The sequence below is a fragment of the Ranitomeya variabilis genome, chromosome 4, assembly GCF_051348905.1.
Source record: "Ranitomeya variabilis isolate aRanVar5 chromosome 4, aRanVar5.hap1, whole genome shotgun sequence".
In the NCBI taxonomy this organism is placed as follows: domain Eukaryota; kingdom Metazoa; phylum Chordata; class Amphibia; order Anura; family Dendrobatidae; genus Ranitomeya; species Ranitomeya variabilis.
In genome coordinates, this window is record NC_135235.1 from 220,458,532 (window position 1) to 220,485,075 (window position 26,544).

General features: G+C 41.5%; 1 protein-coding gene across 1 annotated transcript in view; it reads right to left on the reverse strand.

Annotated features, from left to right (window-relative positions):
• The window catches only part of LOC143767789 (uncharacterized), a 170,133-nt gene that overhangs the window by 59,334 nt on the left and 84,255 nt on the right, over positions 1–26,544 (reverse strand). The window contains exon 4 of the mRNA XM_077256309.1: positions 2,804–2,980. Coding sequence (XP_077112424.1) covers positions 2,872–2,980 — 109 coding nt within the window. The 3' untranslated portion in view covers positions 2,804–2,871. The remainder of the gene's footprint in view (positions 1–2,803; positions 2,981–26,544) is intronic.

Genomic DNA, 26,544 nt, shown 5'->3' on the forward strand with positions numbered 1-26,544 from the left:
TTTTATTTTTCCGTCAATATGGTCATGTGAGGGCTTTTTTTTTGCGGGACGAGTTGTACTTTTGAACACCATTGGATTTTACCATGTCGTGTACTAGAAAATGGTAAAAAAATTCCAAGTGCGGTGAAATTGCAAAAAAAGTACAATCCCACACTAGTTTTTTGTTTGGCTTTTTTGCTAGATTCTCTAAATGCTAAAACTGACCTGCCATTATGATTCTCTAGGTCAGTACGAGCTCATAGACACCAAACATGTCTAGGCTCTTTTTTATCTAAATGGTGAAAAGAAATTCCAAACTTTGCAAAAAAAAAAAATTGTGCCATTTTCCGATACCCGTAGCGTCTCCATTTTTTGTGATCTGGGGTCGGGTGAGGGCTAATTTTTTGCGTGCCAAGCTGACGTTTTTAATGATACCATCTTTGTGCAGATACATTCTTTTTTTTTGCCTGTTATTGCATTTTAATGCAATGTCGCAGAGACCAAAAAAAAAGGTAATTCTAATGTTTTGAATTTTGTTCTCGCTACGCTGTTTAGCGATCAGGTTAATTTTTTTTTATTGATAGATCAGGCGATTCTGAAGGCTGCGATGCTAAATATGTGTAGCTTTCATTTTATTCATTGTTTTATTTTGAGTGGGGTGAAAGGGGGTGATTTGAACTTTTATATATTTTTTATTTTTTTCATATTTTTAAGAACATTTTTTTTTTTTTACTTTTGCCATGCTTCAATAGCTTCCATGGGAGGCTAGAAGCTGGCATAGCCTGATCAGCTCTGCTACATAGCAGCGTTCATCAGATCGCCTCTATGTAGCAGAATTACAGCGTTGCTATAAGCGCCGACCACAAAGTGGCGCTCACACCAATCTGACATCAACAACCATAGAGGTCTCCAGAAGACCTCTGGTTGTCATGCCAACGCATCGCTGACTCCAGATCACATGACGGGGTCAGCGGTGCGCGTATTTCGGACCGATGGCAGGAAGCACGCATCAAATACCGCTGTCAGAGTTTAACAGCGGCATTTAACTAGTTAATAAGCATGGGCGGATTGCGATTCAACCCTCACCTATTGCGGGCACATGTCAGCTGTACAAAACAGCTGACATGTCCCAGCTTTGAAGCGGGCTCACCGCCGGAGCCCACATCAAAGCGGGGGTTCTGCCATCGGATGTACTCATCCGTCAGATGGCAGAAAGGGGTTAATGTAACGACAGTACAATACTCTGTACATAGGACACTACAACCCCCAACATCATTATTTTACAACTGTATAATACTCTGTACATAGGACACTACAACCCCCAACATCATTATTTTACGACTGTACAATGCTCTGTACTTAGGACACAACAACCCCCAACATCATTATTTTACAACTGTACAATACTCTGTACATAGGGCACTACAACCCCCAACATCATTATTTTACGACTGTACAATACTCTGTACATAGGACACTACAACCCCCAACGTCATTATTTTACGACTGTATAATATTCTGTACATAGGACACTACAACCCCCAACATCATTATTTTATGACTGTATAATACTCTGTACATAGGACACTACAACCCCCACCATCATTATTTTATGACTGTACAATACTCTGTACATAGGACACTACAACCCCCAACATCATTATTTTACAACTGTATAATACTCTGTACATAGGACACTACAACCCCCAACATCATTATTTTACGACTGTACAATGCTCTGTACTTAGGACACTACAACCCCCAACATCATTATTTTACGACTGTACAATACTCTGTACATAGGACACTACAACCCCCAACGTCATTATTTTACGACTGTATAATATTCTGTACATAGGACACTACAACCCCCAACGTCATTATTTTATGACTGTATAATACTCTGTACATAGGACACTACAACCCCCAACGTCATTATTTTACGACTGTACAATACTCTGTACATAGGACACTACAACCCCCAACATCATTATTTTACGACTGTACAATGCTCTGTACTTAGGACACTACAACCCCCAACATCATTATTTTACAACTGTACAATACTCTGTACATAGGGCACTACAACCCCCAACATCATTATTTTACGACTGTACAATACTCTGTACATAGGACACTACAACCCCCAACGTCATTATTTTATGACTGTATAATACTCTACATAGGACACTACAACCCCCAACATCATTATTTTACGACTGTACAATACTCTGCACATAGGACACTACAACCCCCAACGTCATTATTTTATGACTGTATAATACTCTACATAGGGCACTACAACCCCCAACATCATTATTTTACGACTGTACAATACTCTGCACATAGGACACTACAACCCCCAACATCATTATTTTATGACTGTATAATACTCTACATAGGGCACTACAACCCCCAACGTCATTATTTTATGACTGTATAATACTCTACATAGGACACTACAACCCCCAACATCATTATTTTATGACTGTACAATACTCTGTACATAAGACTCTACAACCCCCAACATCATTATTTTACGACGGTATAATACTCTACATAGGACACTACAACCCCCAACATCATTATGCTACGACTGTATAATACTCTATACATAGGACACTACAACCCCCAACATCATCATATTACGAATGTATAATACTCTATACATAGGACACTACAACCCCCAACATCATCACTTTAGTGTAGCATGATCTTTCCAGATGGTGTTATTGGGGATTATATCTGTACATTTCTTACAATATCTGTGTTGTTACGTGTGATTGTAACTCCTCTGCCTTGTCTTCCTCGTTATGGTTCTTACCTGTTGTGGCCTTTCTCGTTGTCCTGGATGTGTTGGTGTCTTCGTCGGTGATCCGTGCCGGTTGAGGATTAGGTGTCATAGATCCAGTGAGTGATGTTGGATTTCGGGTGATGCGTGGGACATGAAGATGACCAGGATGATCGGCGTTCCTCCTGCATTATATCCAATCTTGAGAAACTGGGAAAAAAAATAGGAACTTTAATTTGTACTCGCAATATGAAAAAATGCGCTGTGGGCTTGCGGTCCACATGCCGGAATCCACAATTTACGTGACTGTGACGCCCCAGGAGGGTGTCGCGCCAAGGAGACAGCCATTCAAAAACCAGCAACTCCGTCATTCCTACTTACAGCACATGACAGGACACGACACCTTAAATTGGCCATTGGCCACCAAGGTATATAAAACATCCCCTCTCTAAACACGTCCCCTGAGGAAGTGTACAGAAAAAGTGCGTCGGGGCTGAGGGCAGCACAACCGGATACAGCTCTGGACACACAACATTCCTAATATCTAAAGGCAGTGGTGGACTGGAGTGATAAGGGCCCACCAGTAACATTGACTATGAGGGGCCAGCTTTTCACCTGCATACTATATAAAACATCCAGCACATTCCCTCTAAACATGACCCCTGAGGAAGTATACACAAAACGTGCATCGGGGCTGAGGGCAGCACAACTGGATACAGCTCTGGACACACAACATTCCTAATATCTACAAGTAGTGTCGGACTGGGGGCTAAGGGCCCACCAGTAACATTGACTTTGGGGGCAGGCCCACTTTTCACCTGCATACAAATATTATACTACACTACCCTCATTCACAAATTTACCTACATCTCTATAAAATAATACATTGGGTAGTTTGGTTAACGAATGATGAGATGCTTTTTTTCTGTGCAGAGTGAATCAAGTTAATTATGCTAAGTACAGTCCATACAGTGGGGTCTGGGGCCCAGATATGCACAGCGGCCCACCGGGGAATTGCCCTGCTACCCTATGTGCCAGTCCGAGCCTGTCTATCTGAAACTGCTTTCCTGTGTGGTCGATCACACGAGGCATCAATTCTTTGAGGTTTTTAAATTTGATGTTTTGTACATTTTAATAAGCTGATTTAATAAAATCTAATATTTTTATACTATCTGTGGAAGTGTTAAATGATGTGGCCCCTTCGTTCCACTTACTAACATGGAATAATATAGGGGCCGCTTTTTGATAATTATTCATGTATGGTACCACATTACTCTGGACACCCTATATTAATTAATGATCTTATATTACGTTTACGACGGAGGTTCCTTTCACTGTAGAATTATGGATTTGAAAGCCACAGAGATGGCCTGGTAAACAAAAGCGTCAGACATTTTTACACGCGTTTCCTCTAGTGTTTTTTTTTAATGAAAACATGGTTACGAATAAAGAACTTATTCGACAATACAAGAGTCTAATGCTTAGAAAAACTAAAGTCTGGTGGACCAAGACCTCTTTGGACAATTACTTGGAACCTAAAATTATCCCAAGAGGACTGAGGCTTCAATCGTACCCCTCGTTTAACCTAGAGAATGAGACCCTCAAAAAAAAAGATGGAATAAAGGGTCAACCGCATGTTCATTGTCATTCATACAAATTATCATTGAACGCAATGTTCAAACCCTAAAAAACCATAGATGATGATATCCTCAAAATCCAACAAACCATGGAAAAATAAGTACAGGCAGATATTTTCGATAGACACCTTAAAGAAATGGACAAAGAACTAGAAAAGTGGGAGTCGGACGGCAGTGAAGGTAAAATGAAAAAAATCACAAGAGACATCACTGTAGATGGCAATATGCCACAAAAACAAAAAGGCCATCAATTTCCAGAAGTGAATCCTCCATCTCTATGACATCATAGGGGACAACAGGTACTCCAAGAACAACTTGGAGGCCATGTCATCCTCTGGACCTGTTACCAGATATGCTGGAAGAAGGAAATTCCCTCAGTCGCCTAAAAAAAACCATCAACGGGACAAAAATTATGACAACTATAGGCGTAAGGTCATCAATTTGTCCAAACATACCCTTATTGATTCCCAACTACAGGTCCTTCAAAAAGGTTTAACATTTTCTCCATCCCATTCCCCAGATCTTTTTTTTAGTTACTAAAGACGTAAATTTATTTCCAAGAAAAACAATTTTCCGAAAACTTCATTAGAAACCTGATCATCGAGAACTGTTTCCTACTGTTGAAGAACAGGAAGCCGTTAAAGTTCTCGAATCTTTGTTAGGAGGCAACGAAGCTCAGGTCGATAACTTTCCCACACACCTTTTTGGTAGATATCCCAAAAAAAATCTTGCTCTAAGTATTTGCCCCTCGGTTGATATTTTCACCAAATGGGTCATGTCTGATACCAATCAATTAACAGAGACCAAAAAAATGGTCTAATAACCTAAACAGAAAGGAACGGATGGCCATTAGGGAACTCCAACAATGGAAAGACATTGTCTCTAAATCCGCAGATAAAGGGGGCAAAGTGATAGTATGGCCTTGTACTAGGTACAAAAAACAAGCCAAAAAATTACTCAGTGACACCAAATGTTACGGAAACAACAACCAGCTAACCCAACACACAAATTTCAAACAGAGCTAATAGCAATTTTGGAGAAGGCCTATCGTAAAAAAAAAAGTTGGATATGGTCCAGGATCGGGAGCCCCGTTTACCTACACTTTATCTCATTCCTAAAGTTCACAAGGACCCCCAAGACTACCGGGAAATAGGGGCCTTTGTGAAATCAACTGTGACACCCTAGAATTCTTCTTGATACCACTGGTAGCAACTCTACCATCATATATTAAGGATTCCACGGTGGCCCTACATCTTACAGATGACGTGGTCATGGTCACAGCAGACGTGAAATCCTTACATACATCCGTCAAACACACAGATGGATCAGCAGCGGAATCTTGGATCCTTGAATCAAGCAATACTGAACCACAGGTGACCAAACTGCTGCTGACACTATAGGAATTGGTATTGACACACAGGGAACAGCCATGGGCACCTCCTGCGCACCGTCATGTGCCAACTGGTTTTTAGGGGTATGGGAAAGAGAAATGTTTCAAAGTGATCCTGAAATGGAAAACATAAACCATTAGATGACACTCATTGAGGATATATGGTTTACTGGGAATATTTTACGACTGTATAATACTCTGCACATAGGAAACTACAACCCCCAACATCATTATTTTACGACTGTATAATACTCTGTACATAAGATACTACAATCCCCAACATCATTATTTTATGACTGTACAATACTCTGTACATAGGACACTACAACCCCCAACATCATTATTTTACGACTGTACATTACTCTGCACATAGGACACTACAACCCCAACATCATTATTTTACGACTGTACAATACTTTGTACATAGGACACTACAACCCCCAACATCATTATTTTACGACTGTACAATTCTCTGTACATAGGACACTACAACCCCCAACATCATTACTTTATGACTGTACAATTCTCTGTACATAGGACACTACAACCCCCAACATCATTATTTTACGACTGTACAATACTTTGTACATAGGACACTACAACCCCCAACATCATTATTTTACGACTGTACAATTCTCTGTACATAGGACACTACAACCCCCAACATCATTACTTTATGACTGTACAATTCTCTGTACATAGGACACTACAACCCCCAACATCATTATTTTACGACTGTACAATACTCTGTACATAGGACACTACAACCCCCAACATCATCATTATTTTACGACTGTACAATACTTTGTACATAGGACACTACAACCCCCAACATCATTATTTTACGACTGTACAATTCTCTGTACATAGGACACTACAACCCCCAACATCATTACTTTATGACTGTACAATTCTCTGTACATAGGACACTACAACCCCCAACATCATTATTTTACGACTGTACAATTCTCTGTACATAGGACACTACAACCCCCAACATCATTACTTTATGACTGTACAATACTCTGTACATAGGACACTACAACCCCCAACATCATTATTTTACGACTGCACAATACTCTGCACATAGGACACTACAACCCCCAACATCATTATTTTACTACTGTATAATACTCTGTACATAAGATACTACAAACCCCAACCTCATTATTTTACGACTGTATAATACTCTGTACATAGGACACTACAACCCCCAACATCATTATTTTACTGCTGTATAATATTCTGTATATAGGACACTACAACCCCCAACATCATCATTATTTTATGACTGTATAATACTCTGTACATAAGATACTACAACCCCCAACATCATTAATTTACGACTGTACAATGCTCTGTATTTGACACTACAACCCCCAACATCATTATTTTACAACTGTACAATTCTCTGTACATAGGACACTACAACCCCCAACATCATTATTTTACGACTGTATAATACTCTGTACATAAGATACTACAACCCCCAACATCATTATTTTACGACTGTACAATACTCTGTACATAGGACACTACAACCCCCAGCATCATTATTTTACGACTGTATAATAACATGTACATAGGACACTACAACCCCCAACATCATATTTTACGACTGTACAATTCTCTGTACATAGGACACTACAACCCCCAACATCATTATTTTATGACTGTACAATACTCTGTACATAGGACACTACAACCCCCAACATCATTATTTTACGACTGTACAATTCTCTGTACATAGGACACTACAACCCCCAACATCATTATTTTACGACTGTATAATACTCTGTATATAGGACACTACAACCCCCAACATCATTATTTTACGACTGTACAATACTCTGTACATAGGACACTACAACCCCCAGCATCATTATTTTACGACTGTATAATAACATGTACATAGGACACTACAACCCCCAACATCATTATTTTACGACTGTACAATTCTCTGTACATAGGACACTACAACCACCAACATCATTATTTTATGACTGTACAATTCTCTGTACATAGGACACTACAACCCCCAACATCATTATTTTATGACTGTACAATTCTCTGTACATAGGACACTACAACCCCCAACATCATTATTTTATGACTGTACAATACTCTGTACATAGGACACTACAACCCCCAACATCATTATTTTATGACTGTACAATACTCTGTACATAAGATACTACAAACCCCAACCTCATTATTTTACGACTGTATAATACTCTGTACATAGGACACTACAACCCCCAACATCATTATTTTATGACTGTACAATACTCTGTACATAGGACACTACAACCCCCAACATCATTATTTTACTGCTGTATAATATTCTGTACATAGGACACTACAACCCCCAACATCATTATTTTACGACTGTATAATACTCTGTACATAAGATAATACAACCCCCAACATCATTATTTTACGACTGTACAATACTCTGTACATAGGACACTACAACCCCCAGCATCATTATTTTACGACTGTATAATAACCTGTACATAGGACACTACAACCCCCAACATCATTATTTTACGACTGTACAATTCTCTGTACATAGGACACTACAACCACCAACATCATTATTTTATGACTGTACAATACTCTGTACATAGGACACTACAACCCCCAACATCATTATTTTACGACTGTACAATTCTCTGTACATAGGACACTACAACCCCCAACATCATTATTTTACGACTGTATAATACTCTGTACATAGGACACTACAACCCCCCACAGCCAGGACCCCCACCAGGCAGTTGTGAGCAGGCCCCAGAGGGTATCATTCCCCTTACTGGTGTGAGTCTGTGAGCCCACGTCACAGCTTTTATATACCAGAGCTGTGTGTGAGGAAAGAGGAGGAGCCTCGCTGTGACAGACAGCTGGGAGAGGCAGTCAGTGCTGAGCCTCAGGAGGGCGGGACTTTCCACCATCCAATCCCTGCTCAGCGCTGGCTCAGTGCAGCCTTCTCGTGCTCAGTTACCTCAGTCAGTGAGTGAGAGCCCAGTCTGCCCCTGACAGGACACAGCAGCCCCTCTGAAGATTTTCACAGGGGGCATTTACTCCAAACTATTTATATGTACGGTATATATATACATAACATATATAAATAATCCTCCCAAGCACAGTATATTGCAGGGGGATAAAATCTTAGTCCTCATTCACACTGGCGTATAACACGGCCGGGTGCTGTGATGTTTTATCGGACAATGTTATACTATGGGGCAGCGCAGATCTGTGATTTTTTTTTTCCCTACACCAAATTGGTCTGTGGAAAAATAATCTGCAGCATGCTGCAAGTGGCTCTGGGATTTGGATCACCCACTGAAATCTATGGATGCGTGTGAAACATAAGGCTGCACTCAGCTGTCATCTGAGTGCAGTCCGACATCCATGGCCTCATACGATGAAGAAGTTGCCTGGCTTCTCAATGTGCTCCGATTATCTCATGCAAGAGAATTAGAGGACACTCGGATGAGAGTTTGAGCCGAGGGTCCGTAGCATAATTTAGCCGATTCTCTCGCACTCGTGTGACCCCGGCCATACACTTTTTTTCAGTTTGACAATTCTTTTATATATCTTAATTAGTCCTAATATTCCTGAAGACTTCATAATATAAGTATCCTTCTCCCCAAACCCACTGACCGCAGCGGGCCCCTCTCCTCTGCTCAGCGGGCCCCAACTGCAGGATCCTGCCGGCTGTGTAACATTAATCCTCAGATACAGAGGCTGTTAAAATTTGATGCTGTGCTGGAGATTCCTCCCACATAGCAACAGTTAACAGGGCAGCCAATCACAGGCCGGCAGCTGATGTCGATGTACCGTCGTCGCCATATGATGTCACTGCATGCTAAGTACAGATCTCCTGTGTATAATGTTACTGGTGATTAGGGTTGAGCGACCTTGACCTTTTTAGGGTCGAGTCATGTTTTGTGAAACCCGACTTTTTGAAAAGTCGAGTCGGGCGAAATCGGCCGATTACTGCGAAAAGTCGAGGATCGGCCGGAACACGAAACCCTATGCACGTCAATTGGGAATATTTTTTATTTTTTTTATTTTTTTTTCTCTCTCTCCCTCTCTCTCTCTCTCCTCCGTCCCATATTCCCCCTCCGTCCCAGCACAGAAAATCTCGTGTTACACATTGCAAATCCCTACTGCGCACAAGCGATAAAATGATGATAGGCGTGCACGCCCTAACCCCTATGTCATCACTCTGCCCACACTCCTTCATTGGCTGAAAAAATGGCGCTAAACGCGTCATTCGAAACGCGACTTTGGCGCCAAGATCGCGTACCGCATGGCCGACCCCACACAGGGATCGGGTCGGGTTTCATGAGACGCCGACTTTGCCAAAAGTCGGCGACTTATGAAAATGAACGATCCGTTTCGCTCAACCCTACTGGTGATCACTATATTACCTGTACATTATATACTATATACAGAGCGCCTGTGTATAATGTCACTGGTGATCACTGTATTACCTGTACATTATATACTATATACAGAGCTCCTGTGTATAATGTCACTGGTGATCACTGTATTACCTGTACATTATATACTATATACAGAGCTCCTGTGTATAATGTCACTGGTGATCACTGTATTACCAGTACACTGACACTTTATACAGTGTGTCCGTAAAGTCATATAGCTTACATTTTGGCGCTCTTTTTCTGGCCCAATCATATCAGACCTGTTCATGAGGAGAGATAACAGGAACCAATCAAACAACACAAACTCATTTAAGCTGTTGCTGAGCCTCCAGTCAGATTAACCCCTGATAAACTGAACTCTGATTAATACACTGTGAGGTCTGTGACATCATGCAACCACAAGTTTATGCCAGCAGTGTGGTTTTCCATGCCAGTCAAGATGTGGATGGCACAGAGGAAAGTTCAGTGTGTTCTGTGGCTCGAATCCGTGACCAAAGTGCTATGTGAATATCGGCACATTTATAACGATGCACCACAACACAGGAATAACATTACTCGGTGGGATAAGCAGTTGAAGGAAACCGGCAGTCTGGTGGAGAAACCCTGTTCTGGTAGGCCATCAGTCAGTGACAAGTCTGTAGAGGCTATACGGGATAGCTACCTAAGGAGCTCTAAAAAATCTGTGCGTGTGCTTGACAATTACACCTAAGCAAGACTACAGTTCATAAGGTGTTAAAGAAACGTCTCTGTTTTACGGGGTACAAATTGAGGCTGTTGCACGCTATCAAACCGACGGATAGACCCAAACGATGCGCGTTTGCTACAGATATGCTTCATGAGATTGACAATGATGCAAGATTTTTTGCAGAAGATTGTGTTTAGCGATGAGGCGACCTTCCATATCTGTGGACATGTTCATCGCCATAATGTCCACATATGGGCTGCTGAACATTCTCATGCCTATGTTGAGTACAAACGTAACACCCCTAAAGTGTTCACAAACACACCTCAGCACTTGTGCACTTGACTCCATCCCACCTCCTCCTCAACCTCACCACTACACTTATCCCGTCCCTAACCCATTTCTTCAATCTATCACTAACTTCTGGTACCTTCCCCTCTGCTTTCAAACATGCCACATTCACAACTATTCTCAAAATGCCTTCCCATGACCCGAGCGCTATGTCCAGCTATTGCCCCATATCTTTGCTCCCATTTGCTTCCAAACCTCTTGAGCAGCACGTCCACGCTGAACTTTCCTCTCACCTTGCATCCAACTCGCTCTTCGATAACCTACAATCTGGCTTCCGTCCCCACCATTCCACTGAGACTGCCCTGACCAAACTTACGAATGACTTACTTACAAAGCTAACCGACAGTTCTCTATACTTCTCCTTCTAGATCTGTCCTCGGCCTTCGACACAGTTGACCACTGCCTCCTAATACAGATCCTCTCTTTCTTTGGTGTCAAAGACCTTGCCCTATCCTGGATCTCCTCATACCTGTCCAACCGCACATTCAGCATCTCCCACTCCCACACTACCTCCTCATCTCGCCCCCTCTCTGTTGGTGTCCCTCAAGACTCTGTCCTAGGACCTCTTCTCTTCTCAATCTATACACTTGGCCTGGGACAACTCAAAGTCCTCTGGCTTCCATTACCATCTATATGCTGATGATGCTCAAATCTACCTCTCTGGCCCAGATGTCACCTCTCTGCTTCCAGAATCCCAGAGTGCCTATCAGCCATATCCACCTTCTTCTCCTCTCGATTCCTCAAACTCAATTTGGACAAATCTGAACTAATTATCTTTCCTCAATCTCGCATATCTTCCCTACCTGATCTATCTATCACAATAAATGAATTCACACTTTCCCCTGTCCCGGAAGTCCGCTTCCTCGGAGTAACCCTTGGCTCTGCCCTGTCCTTCAAACTGCACATCCAAGCTCTCGCCATCTCCTGTCGCCTCTAGCTTCAAAATATTTCCAGAATCTCGCACCCCTCCAGTCCGTCCTTAACTCTGCTGCCTGACCAATTAATCTCTCTCCTCGCTACACTCCTGCTTCCCCTCTGCAAATCCCTTCACTGGCTCCCATTTTCCCAGCGTATCCAGTTTAAACTACTAACACTGACCTACAAAGCCATCCATAACTTTTCTTTCTCCTCCCTATATTTTCGAACTAATCTCTCAATATCTTCCCTCACGTAATCTCCAGTCCTCCCAAGACCTCCTTCTCTCCTCCATGCTTATTCGCTCCTCACCCAATCGCCTCCAAGACTTCTCTCAAATATCCCCCATCATCTGAAATTCTGTGCCCCAACACGTCCGATTATCCACCACATTTGGATCCTTCAAATGGAACTTGGAAACCCATCTCTTCAAAAAAGCTTACAACCTGTAATGACCACACGGCCACCTGAACACCATCAGAGCAACTGCAACCCTTGACCTACTGTCTCCTTCCCCACCATTCTGCAGAATGTAAGCCAGCAAGGGCAGTGTCCTCGCTCCTCTGTACCAGTCTGTCATTTAGTTTTGTTTACTGTAAGTGATATTTGTATTTTGATGTAACCCCGTCTAATGTACAGCGCAATGGAATTAATGGTGCTATATAAATAAATAACTTATATTAATAACACAGTGAACGTGTGGTGTGGCCTGATGCATGATAAGGTGATGGGTATGAAACTGGGAGTTTTTCTTTTACTTGGAGCAGATTTCACATTTCTATCGTTTTTTGTTGCTTTCCAGTGACTGGTCAAAAGTGCCCCATGACATTACGGACACACTGTACAGAGCTCCTGTGTATAATGTCACTGGTGATCCCTGTATCACCTGTACACTGACACTATATACAGAGCTCCTGTGTATAATGTCACTGGTGATCCCTGTATCACCTGTACATTGACACTATATACAGAGCTCCTGTGTATAATGTCACTGGTGATGACTGTCTTACCTGTACACTGACTATATACAGAGCTCCTGTGTATAATGTCACCGGTGATCACTGTATTACCTGTACACTGACTATATACAGAGCTCCTGTGTATAATGTCACCGGTGATCACTGTATTACCTGTACACTGACTATATACAGAGCTCCTGTGTATAATGTCACCGGTGATCACTGTATTACCTGTACACTGACTCTATATACAGAGCTCCTGTGTATAATGTCACTGGTGATGACTGTCTTACCTGTACACTGACTATATACAGAGCTCCTGTGTATAATGTCACCGGTGATCACTGTATTACCTGTACACTGACACTATACACAGAGCTCCTGTGTATAATGTCACTGGTGATCCCTGTATCACCTGTACACTGACACTATATACAGAGCTCCTGTGTATAATGTCACTGGTGATGACTGTCTTACCTGTACACTGACTATATACAGAGCTCCTGTGTATAATGTCACCAGTGATCACTGTATTGCCTGTACACTGACACTATATACAGAGCTCCTGTGTATAATGTCACTGGTGATGACTGTCTTACCTGTACACTGACTATATACAGAGCTCCTGCGTATAATGTCACTGGTGATGGCTGTCTTACCTGTACATTATATACTATATACAGAGCTCCTGTGTATAATGTCCCCGGTGATCACTGTATTACCTGTACACTGACACTATATACAGAGCTCCTGTGTATAATGTCACTGGTGATGACTGTCTTACCTGTACACTGACTATATACAGAGCTCCTGTCTATAATGTCACCGGTGATCACTGTCTTACCTGTACACTATATACAGAGCTCCTGTGTATAATTTGACCACCAGATATGCACCATTAATAGAGCCAGAAACAGGATAGCTCCGTGGCCGTTCCCTGGTACTGCAATTCAGCTCCACTGAAGAATGGCCACTGCACAGTGTATGGAGCAGTGATGTCCTAGATCCAAACATGCAAACAGCTGAACTCTGACGATCATATATCAATGGATATCTTTTGGATAGGTCATCAATATTGTCATCCTGGACAACCCCTTTAAGAATCAGGAAGCATATAATGGTGTAAAATGAATGCTATTTTGACTTGCATAGAGTGCTGGGTCATAGGACAACCAAGTGACATCAAAGTGTCACAAGGTGCTGACACTGAGGTTGAAACCCCTGAATTCCCTTCAAGGGGTTTTTCACCTTTTTGAAAAAAAAATATTTTTAACAGAATTGCATGTATTTTGGGTTACAAATGATTTTTGCAGTTGGGGTATATCATCAATTTTGCACCGTTTGGCTTTTAAAGGCTCTTTGTTTCACAACACATTGAATTTTGATGTGGTCTGTGGTAAAAAAAAAAAAAAACAGCTGAGAGGAGCAAAACTTTTATTGAAATCCAATTGCAAAAATTACTTTTAGCCACAATTACATCCATTTAAGTAAAAAAAACAAAACATTGTCCCCCAAAAGTTGACAACCCCTTTAAGCTTTGGCTCCTGTGACACCTTTACATGCCTGCACTGTGGTCAGATATATGGCTACTCTCCTATCAGGGCGAGATCTATAGCTGTTCATCCTGTTCCTATTAATTACATGGGTAGACCAATATTCAGGGTCAGTGGGTGGCCGGATGACATCTGAAGCAGGTACGACAAAGTTCACATTACATTTAGGGTCTACACTTGGCATCTATCCTGGAAAAGCTCCAGATATAATGCTAAGATGACAGAAGAAAACCAATCTTCTACATCCTCTACATCACGAAGAAAACGTTTTCACCATCAAAATAGTGGTGAAGAATTCTTTACTGTAAGAGCAGTAACATTGCACCACATCATGGTGGCCTGCACCATCCAAATACAAGAAGGTCATTTTTTATGTAGTTGGGCAGATATTTGGACCCAAAGGTAGTACTGCCAGTGGCAATGCAGAAGGTCCCTGATACCAGGAGGACCTCTGAAATCTCATCTCAAAGGGACCAGCCTGTTAGAAAGGAGATGGGACAAGTGGACAACCCCCCTTTAATAACGTCATTTCGATAGAGATGTTGACACTTTGGCCAAGTTTTCTCCTCTCTAGTAGCAATCCAGGGACAATGTGAACAGTTGGGGGTCCTCTGGATTCAACATCCCTTCTGAAGAAGCATAGTGAGGGTGGGGCCATTAGAATTGAGTATTGGTACTCATGGAGAATTTGCAGAATCCTGAGAACAGCCATGAAATCAAGCCGGCAGATCCTTAAAGAAACCAAACCCAACCACAAATGGTCAATATGGAGCTTTAAATTAACATGGACTGAATTTACTGGAAAAGAAAGGTAACCAGAAAGCTGGAGTCACACTAAACAACTTACCAACGATCACGACCAGCGATACGACCTGGCCGTGATCGTTGGTAAGTCGTTGTGTGGTCGCTGGGGAGCTGTCACACAGACAGCTCTCTCCAGCGACCAACGATCAGGGGAACGACTTCGGCATCGTTGAAACGGTCTTCAACGATGCCGAAGTCCCCCTGCAGCACCCGGGTAACCAGGGTAAACATCGGGTTACTAAGTGCAGGGCCGCGCTTAGTAACCCGATATTTACCCTGGTTACCATTGTAAAAGTTAAAAAAAAAACACTACATACTCACATTCTGATGTCTGTCACGTCCCCCGCCGGCGTCCACAGGGTTAAAATTGCTTTCGGCAAGAGCGCTGCAAATGCACGCGCTGCTGCCGAGAGCTTCCCTGCACTGAATGTGTCAGCGCCGGCAGTAACAGCGGTGACGTCACCGCTGTGCTCTGCTTTACGGCCGGCACTGACACAGTCAGTGCAGGAAAGCTCTCGCCAGCAGCGCGTGCATATTAGCAGCGCTCCTGCCGAAAGCAGTTTTAACTCTGTGGACGCCGGGGGACGTGACAGACATCAGAATGTGAGTATGTACTGTTTTTTTTTTACTTTTGCAATGGTAACCAGGGTAAATATCGGGTTACTAAGCGCGGCCCTGCGCTTAGTAACCCGATATTTACCCTGGTTACAAGTGAACACATCGCTGGATCGGCGTCACACACGCCGATCCAGTGATGACAGCGGGTGATCAGCAACCAAAAAATGGTCCTGATCATTCCCCAACGACCAACGATCTCCCAGCAGGGGCCTGATCGTTGGTCGCTGTCACACATAACGAGATCGTTAGCGGGATCGTTGCTACGTCACCAAAAGCGTGACGCTGAAATGATATCGTTAACTATATCGTTATGTGTGACTCAGCCTTTAGTCGTTTAGTGTGACTCCAGCTTAACCGTGTGTGAATGGAGCATGTGTGAAAACCACTCCTGTATGCAGACAATGCAGAAATGCTCGCACATGCTCAATACTGCTGTCTTTAAATAGGGACCTTTGTGAGCCCCATTCTTGTTATCAGTAAGGGTCCAAGTATTCGGACCTCGACAGTCATACTGTGGATAGATGATATATGTTTATGGGACACTTTAAAAGATCCAAATTTATAGTTTATATCATCCTTGTAGTGAAAAGACCTTGAAATAAGAATTATTTATTTTCACTCTTTTCGTTTCTGCACCCCCCCCCCCCCCCCCTCTCTGGATTGACCCAGCATTGGCCAAGTTGTAGAGCCAATCCCTCTCGGGTGTGGCGGATCTTTCGTAAAAACATTGCTCGAATTCTTCAGGCAAAAATGTTTGATGAATTCCAAATGTGTGCGACGAAGTAGAATAAAGCGGCTGTGGGTGGGAATGGACGTTCTGTTAGATGGGTCAAAAAATAAAAAATAACTCTTCTTGTTCCAGAGACAACATTTACCTCCATGACCCGGGCGTTGGTTGTCAGATCTTCCTAGGGCTGGTCGCAACATTACAGGTTATCTAAATGAAAAAGGGATAGAGAAATCATTTTTATCTTCACCCATTAGTTATCCTCTTCATCTTCTTGGCCATACATGCTAGTGATCACATTAGTATACAGGTCTTTAGACAAGGGTTGACATGAGTACCGGCAAACCTGGTCACATTCTGGGCCTGTTGGGCTTGAGAGGGTGATATTGATATGGGTAAAAGCATTTTACCTTGTCTAACTAAGATTGTTGTAGACACAGTCCACTATGATTCTGTGTCCTACCAGGATGGAAGAAGTTTACAGTGACCCTGCTATGCAGTATGAAGTAATATCAAGACATATCACCATCAGATGATCTAAAAGCAAATTCTGAGAATAAAAATGTATAGTTCCCCCTTAGCATTAGCTATCAATGTCTGATCAATAGGGTATCTACCCTCTAGAGGCCCACAATGATCAACAAGATCACCGATGAACCCAAAGGTTCCCATACATTGTCAATTACTCTTGCCCAAATGCTTGTTCCGCATATTGTTTGGCCGAATGTACCTTCTTTAGTTCCTGTGTAGACCAAAGGTTTGGTCATGTTAAAATCTATCTGTTGATATCTCTGGTTGGGGCAGAGGCAGGAGACCCACATACACAAGAAATGCTGAAACGAGCACCTCAAGGGTCAGACCTCCACTGACTGAACATTGATGAGTTATGTAAGTGAAGACGATTTATATACTACTTTAATGGCGATGGAGAGGAAGGCATGACCCTCAGGTGAGATGTCTTCTCTGTTTAACAATGTTGAGGAGTCTTTCAAGAGCTGTGTCTTAAGGTCCCATACACATTAGGTGCTTCAGCTGAACAAGCATCTGGGCCGTCTCCCATACAGAAAATTGCTCATTCAGCTGGGGGCTCTTGTGTTCTCTGTAAGAAAGTTATCGTCGGACATCTCTGCCTGTGGCTTAAGTCCAGGAGAATAAAGCAATCAGCAGTCTGAAATTGGAAAAGGCCAATCAATATCTCCCCTCACAGTTACTTGGCCAGCGCTCCACATCAAATTAAAGTTTTGCTCAAACTCATCAATATCGGCCAACATTTATCTAATATGTATAGGGTGGCTTTAGACAAGTCCTCCACACCACAAGTTATGAGGTTGGTGACATCTGTGGTTGAGTGAGAGGCAATACACCCTCATACACATGAGATCTGAAATGGGCACCTCAAGGGTCAGCTCTTCATTAATTGAATATTGATGACTTAGAGGACATTCTCATACTTCTATAGCAGAGGCGATACCATGTTTCATGTTTGGGAAAAGTTGTGGAGCTTTTTGAGAGCCAAGTCTACACCCCAAATTATGAGATTGCTGAAATCTGTTGTTGAGGAAGATGCAGAACATTTTTATACAAATGAGATACTGAGATGGGCTTCTGAAAGGTTGGCTTTCACTGATTGACCACTGATGACCTATATAACTACAGAATCTTCTCCTACTTCCCTAGAAGGCAAAGTATGAAATCCGTGGTTGGGGAAAAAGCAATAGACACCTATACATACAAGAGCTGAAATGAGGATTGAATGGACTGTCATACACCACTGAACAATAGAGACCGGATAATTTTTTGACCTCCTTAATCTCTCTGATTATTACAACCTGATTGTCAGAACTTGTACAAAGTTTTTGTTGCCACCATTGACTCATGGCAGACACTTTCTCATAGAATATTTATGACACAGATGTAAAGCTCTGACAAAGTGTCACAAGCAAAAAATATAATTGACGACCTGGCCTGGATATATGTGATATTAATATTTCATAGATCGGATACTCTTTAAATATGGATAGATAATGTGTCTACATCGGATCCTCATCAGATCCATATTTAATATCAAAGAGATAAAGTGGTCTCGTTCCGGAAGAAAATTCCTTTAGTAACATTCCTCTCCCGTGAAACAACACCAGGCTCCCATCGAGTCGCCCACTGTGACATTCGCGGATTTCACAATATGCGGCTCCCTGTTTTCTGCTTTTACCGCTCACACCCATTTGCGGTGATGACGCCAGGGTTTAATGTCTTTGAAAAACTCATTTTTGGCATTTCATGAAAACCGAGCAGTCGTGACCTCGAAAATTTGGAAAGACATTTTGTGATTCATTAAAATTCCCCAGAAGAGTAGAAAAAAAAAGCTTTAAAGGAGCACTTCCGAGACGTCTGACCTTACATAAACAAGCCGTGAATGAGCATTTGTTCCTTTGGACCAAAACATTATCTGGATGTAGAAATTGCTTTCTTGAGTCATGACTCTAAAGGCCACCAGAAGTAATCGTTTGGCCTGGCTTGCGACTCCATGATACCCAGAGACACAGCTTGACCGAGCGCTTCTGTGTTCTCTACAAGAGAGACTCCTCTGGTGGCTTATCCCCCGGATAAAAAAGGATAGGATCCTTTCCACCCTTGACATCATCTGGTGATCTCACCGATATCGGAAAATTCACAAGACTTTAGTGTGCCTTTAAAGAGTAGCAAAATGTTATTTTTCAATTTAATTATTGAGATTACTGAGAACTCATCTCCCGAGATCTTGGTACTGAGATCTCCATCTGCGCATGCGCCTCCCCCGGCAGCCAATTTCCCGGAGTCCACCTCATATGTAACTGTGGGGGCTCTGAGCTTTCACAAAATGTCGGCAGAGCCCCCGCAGGACCGAACACCCGCAGCGGCACGCCGCACATCCAAACACCCCCTCATCCCAGACTGTGGCCTGCAGCAACGCTCCACTTTTGCCTCCTCTAGCAGCGACCCTGGGACCCTTCTCCACCGTGGCCGGTATGGTATATAGACATTATAAGACGCACCCCGTTTTTACCCCCAAATTTGGGAGAGAAAAAGTGCGTCTTATAATCCGAAAAATACGGTAATTTATTTTTGCTAGGAAGTTAGATGGGTTAAAAGTTTATCAACAATTTTCATTTTTCTGGGAAAATTTACACAACCTTTTTTTTTTAGTCACCACAGCATATTCAAAGGGACTTTGAGGGGCCTATGTGACAGAAAATACTTATATACCCATAGATGACATCAATTTAAAAACTGCACCCCTCAAAATGTTCACAACCACATTCAAGAAGCTTATCAACCCTTTAGGTGTATCATAGGAATTAAAATAATGTGGAAGGAAAAAATGAAAATTTTTCTATTTCCCACAAAAATGTTGCGTTAGCCCCCAAATTTTTCATTTTCACAACGGTATCAGGAGAAAATGGACTATGCAATTTGTTATTTAGTTTTTCCTGAGTATACGGATACCCCGTATGTGGTGGAAAACTACTGTTTGGGCGCACGTCAGGGCTCGGAAGGGAAGGAGCACTATTTGACTTTTGGAATGCAAAATTGGCTGGAATCATTAGCGGACCCCATGTCGCGTTTGCAGAGCCCCTGATGTGCCTAAACAGTGGAAACTTCCCAGATGTAACTCCAATTTGGAAACTACACCCCTCAAAAAATTTATCTAGGAGTGGTGAGCACCTTGAACCCACAGGTGCTTCACAGAATTTTATAATGTTGAGATGTAAAAATGGAAAAATACATTTTTCCCATTAAAATGTTGCTGTAGCCTCAAATTTTTAATTTTCACAAGAGTAAAAGGAGAAAATGGACAATACAATTTGTTGTGCAATTTCTCCTGAGTAAACCGATACCCTATAAGTGATGGAAAGCTACTGTATGGGTGCACGGCAGGGCTCGGAAGGGAAGGAGAAGCATTTAACTTTTGGAGTGCAAAATTCTCTTGATTAGATAGCGGCTCCCATATATTGTTTGCAGATCCCCTGATGTGACTAAACAGTTGAAACCTCCCATAAGTGACCCCATATTGGAAACTACACCCTTGAAGGAATTTATCTAGAGGTAAGGTGAGCAGCTTGAATCCACAGGTGGTTTACAGAATCTTAAAACACTTGACCGTGAAAATTAAAAATAATGTTTTTTTTTCTCTAAAAATTGTTTTAGCCTAAATTGTTTTATTTTCACTAATGTAACAGGAGAGAATGGACCTCATAATTTGCTGTGCAAATTCTCATTAGTACAAGGAGACACCATATATGCTCAAAAACTCTTGTTTGGGCAAACGGCAGGGCTTGGGAGGAAAGGAGCGCTATTTGATTTTTGGAGTGCAAACTTGTTTGGAATAGATTGTGGATGCCATGTCGCATTTGAAGGATCCCCAAGGGTCCAAAACAGAAAAATATCTCACAAGTGACCCCATTTTACAAACTACACCTCTTAATAAATTCATTTAGGGGGGGCAGTGATCATATTGATACCACGTGTTTCACAAAATGTTAAACCATTGAACAGTAAAGAAAAAAAAAAAAAATTTTTTACCACTATGATGTTGTTTTAGCCCTACATTTTTTAATTTTCATAAGGGGAAATAGGTAAAACAGACCACATGATTTGTTAGACAAATTCTCGTGAGTGTGGTTTATGCAAATTGCCTGTTCAGAGAAAAAGAGGACTTGAACTCTATAGTGCCACCTGTTGGAAGTAGCGATCCTACAAGTCACAATTGACCGGTGAGTGTGGTAATACCCCATATGTGGCTGTACAGTACTGTTTTGCCACACAGCAAGATTTGGGAGGGAAGAAGCGCTATTTGACTCTTTGAGAACAAACTTACGTAGAATATTTTGCGGACTACATATACAAGCCCTAAGTGCCAGAAGAGAAGAAACCTCCCTAAATGTACTTAAATTTGGACATTACACCCCTATGGGAATTTATCTACAGGTGTAGTGATGATTTTGACTCCGTAAGTGATTTCGAGAAACAAGCAGCAATGGATTTTACTAAGTGGAAATGCAAATATGCCATTGTAGTGCCTGTACATTATAGTGTCCATACGTTGTAGTGACCAGTACATTGTAGTGACCAGTACATTGTAGTGCCCATACATTATGCCCAACTCGTGGTTCTCGAGACACGCACAACGTAAATAAAGCGGGCTCTCATCACTACAGAAATGTCAAACATGTGGACGCTAAATGTGATTTAGGCACATTGTGGGGCTCATGAGGAAGGGGCATTTGGATTTGGGAGCGCAGAATTTGCTGGATTTCTTTTGGAGGGCGAGGAGTCTTCCAGAGCCTTTGTGTTGCCAGTAATGTGGACACCGCTTATATTTCTGTTAACAGATGACGAACTTGAGCGGGGATTTGTTTTTTTTGTGGGTTGAGTAAAAGATTTTATTGGTGGCATTTTGGGGTAGAGAACATTTTGGATCAGGTCACATTTTTTCCAGTGCTCTATGATGAGGTATTATATCGGGGTTTCTACAAAATACATGACTCGGAAAATACCCCCGAGGGATCCATTCACTAATGAGAGTTACTGTGGACTCTGTGTGGCTTTTGTTCGGCGGTATACAGCTTTTAAGAGGTGCACAAAACTGTGGTTGACCGAGCTCTAAAAGATGACCACCGCCACTTCATAGGCCAGACAGCGACCACACTGCCTCCATATGCCCCATTATAAGGAACCTTTCATCATGGATTCCATCTGAATCACGTATTTCAGAGATTTACACAGAAATTTCGGTGTAAGCGCTCAGCATAGAGAGCAGGATAAATGTGAGGAGCTATAATGCGATCAACAAACAAAGCAACAGCAAATCAAGAATTGGTTTTATTTATTTTTTACACTGTTTTTCATGCAGTATAATTGATAAATTGAATATAGTGGGAGGGATGCCAGCACACCTGTTGTGGCTCTATATGTTGGGAACGTGGAAATTGGTCCTGACCAGACGTAGAAGTACCGTAATCAGAAAATTAAGGTGGATTCCAGCTCCAGTTAAAAAAAGAAATTGAAAAGTTAAAATCCCAACCCCATGGAAAATCTTGGAGAAGCCAAGTTAGAGAATGAAAGGCGTGATGCTGAAACGCATTTCAGACACTCTCCGGCATCCTTTGTCAAAGCTACCTTAGCTCAGTAGCTTTGACAAAGGACGCTGGAGTACATCGGAAATGTGTTTCAGCATCACGCCTGTCATTCTCTAACTTGGCTTCTCCAAGATTTTCCATGGGGTTGGGATTTTAGCTTTTCAATTTCTTTTTTAACTGGAGCTAGAATCTACCTTAATTTTCTGATATGTGATTAGACGACTTTATCTTTCGGGTCGTTGGTATTACAGTGATACCAGATTTATATTGTTTTTTTTATCTTTGGCTGCTGTCACACACTAAAAGATACTTTTTTTTGATAAAAACAAGTTTTTGCATCGCCATATTCTGAAATATATAATTATTCTATATTTCTGCTGACAGCATCATGTGAGGGTTTATTTTTTGAAGGACACATTGACGTTTTTATTTTTTGTTATTTTTTTACTTAGTCAGTCTATGGGACTTTAACTTTTATTAGTCTGATAACTGATCTCATGCATTGCAATTCACCAGCACTGCAATGCATGAGACCTGTGATACTACACAGGCAGATCGACTATTACACCCTGACGATAACTGGGTCTATCAGGCCACCATATTTGGCACAACAGGAGGTCATTGCTTGACCTCTGGGTGCCATGACAACCATTGGAATCCCATGATTTCTTTACAGTGGTGCTGATGAGGGTGAGAGAGTGACCTCCCTCTCTCACAACCTTCCAAATGACACTATCACTCTCTATCACGGCATATGGAGGGTTAACCAGCCAGAGGTGGTCCAGGCACCAGCCCTTGCTGTTACTTCAGGAGCTTGGCTGTTACGGGGTTAAGTGGAATTGTAAAAAAGGCAAGGCAGAAGCTGAGAATGCGAATAACCATATACAAATACCAAGATATTGGAGGCGAAATGAGGCTTAAGTTATGTTCACATTGCGTTTTGGCCAAACGTCAGTAGCTCCATCGGAAGACCTTGCAAATGAAATTTGGACGGGAACCATAATGGAGGGAGAAGTAATTTTCACCTTTCAACAGTATCCAGGTACAAAAGTGTGGTCAACGGACTTTCTTGCCTGAAGAAGATGGACCAGTGTTTATCTCAAATGATGACCTGAGAGCAGGGCTGTGGAGTCGGAGTCATGGAGTCAGAGTCGGAGCCCATTTTGGTGAAGTCGGTGTCATGGAAATTGAGGAATTGAGGAGTCGAAGGTTGGGCTTATTGACTCCACAGCCCTGGCAGGGCTGTGGAGGTGGAGCCGGTGTCATGAAAATTGAGGAGTCGAAATCGAAGGTTTGGCTTACTGACTCCACAGCCCTGCCTGAGAGGGAAAAACGTTTTTCTGACTGTAGGAAATGGGCCCATTGGGGGGTCTTTGTTCAGATCCCGTTCTTCTGGCTTCAACCGGAGCCACTTACAAGTGGCACAAACGCAAAGTCAACCCGGTTTTACTCATAATCTGTGGTATAACATGGGAACGTGGCGTGTCACCGTGTATTGGGAGCTGCGGATCGAGTCAACAGGGTGAAACCAGTAAAAAAAAAAGAAAGTCACTTTCTACTGTCCTAAATCAATACAGCCAGGAGGCATGTGAGTGTGTTATTAGACCTCATGGTCATGGCAGCAGACGTGGAGTCTAACCTTAACACAACCTCGCACCCCCTGCGATAATGACCCCTTTCTCCCTGTCTGAACACATTACACCTACTGAGCTCTGCCAGGTGTAAAATGCTTCACATTTCCTGTACAATCCCAACCCCCCCCCCCCCCCCCCGCCCCCCCGCCGAGATCGGATAATTACCGTGTGTGTATATAAGGTGCTAAACTAATCAGTGTCTAGGTAGTAGGAGTTTTATAGAGGAGTGAAACACAAAAATAAGTGCTTTTTATGTTATTTCTTTAGGGAAGTGATACTAAAACAAAAGATTACATTTAAAAAACTCTTAAAATTCATCAACAATTATCAAAACGTAAAATATCCGATTTATATAAAATTAAATATTAAAAAAACATAAATAAAATTTAAATTTATTGGATACCTAAATACAAGAAGGCAAATTGTAAAAAAAAGCAGAAAATGGAATGAATTAGTAAGAAAAACAGAAAATTAAGTAAATAAAAAAAATGTAAAAAAATAACAATAAAAATAAATAATAAAAATAAATAACAATAAAAATCTACTTAAGTAGAGAATAAATGAATAAATAAAAACATTCCGCTAAATATTCCATACTCTGTCTTTCTAGCATTTTATCTATTTTTTTTTTCAATATAAATTCTTAAAAAAGATGTCCCACATTGTAAAAAAATATTTGCCAAGTCTATGAGAAAAAAACAAACAAAGATATCGACTATACATCGACTATACAAGGAAATCTTCAATGTGTAACCTATTGATAACTTAGAAGGCAGAAACAGGTTGTATTGGCTTAAGGATAATTACCTAAGCTAATTATAAGGGTCAAAGGTTAATGTGGGGGGTGGGTCAAGACCATGAAAGGTCCATCTACAAATCAAAGAGAAAACAATAAGAAATCCCTTTTCCTGGAACAATCAATACTGAAGAACAATGCCTCCTCTCATCCCTGCTTGACCACTAGCCCCTCTTGCTCATAGAGTGTCATGTCCATCATTTATCATTATCAAACAAGTGACAACAAAAAAGATCGGATTATTCTGCGCATTTTTTCCTGTTTACAATAATTACGATATTGCTCTTTAATTATTTTAAAGAAAATTTTATGTATATAATTTTTTTCTCAGTAAACGCACTATATATATATACATATATATGTGTGCAACCTGTAAAGCGCTGCGTAATATGCTAGCGCTATATAAAAATAAAGATTATTATTTAATTATTATATATATATATATATATATATATATATATATATATATATATATATATACTGTACAAAGCAAATGTTTGGACACACCTCATTTAAAGATTTTTCTGTATTTTTATGACTATGAAAAATGAAAATTGTACATTCACACTGAAGGCATCAAAACTATGAATTAACACATGTGGAATTATATAATTAACAAAAAAGTTTGAAACAACTGAAATTATGTCTTATATTCTAGGTTCTTCAAAGTAGCCACCTTTTGCTTTGATGACTGCTTTGCACACTCTTGACATTCTCTTGATGAGCTTCAAGAGGTAGTCACCGGGAATGGTTTTCACTTCACAGGTGTGCCCTGTCAGGTTTAATAAGTGGGATTTCTTGCCTTATAAATGGGGTTGGGACCATCAGTTGTGTTGTGCAGAAGTCTGGTGGATACACAGCTGATAGTCCTACTGAATAGACTGTAAGAATTTGTATTATGGAAAGAAAAAAGCAGCTAAGTAAAGAAAAACGTGTGGCCATCATTACTTTAGGAAATAAAGGTCAGTCAGTCCGAAAAATTGGGAAAATTTAGAAAGTGTCCCCAAGTGCAGTGGCAAAACCATCAAGCTCTACAAAGAAACTGGCACATATGAGGACCGCCCCAGGAAAGGAAGACCAAGAGTCACCTCTGCTTCTGAGGATAAGTTTATCCGAGTCACCAGCCTCAGAAATCGCA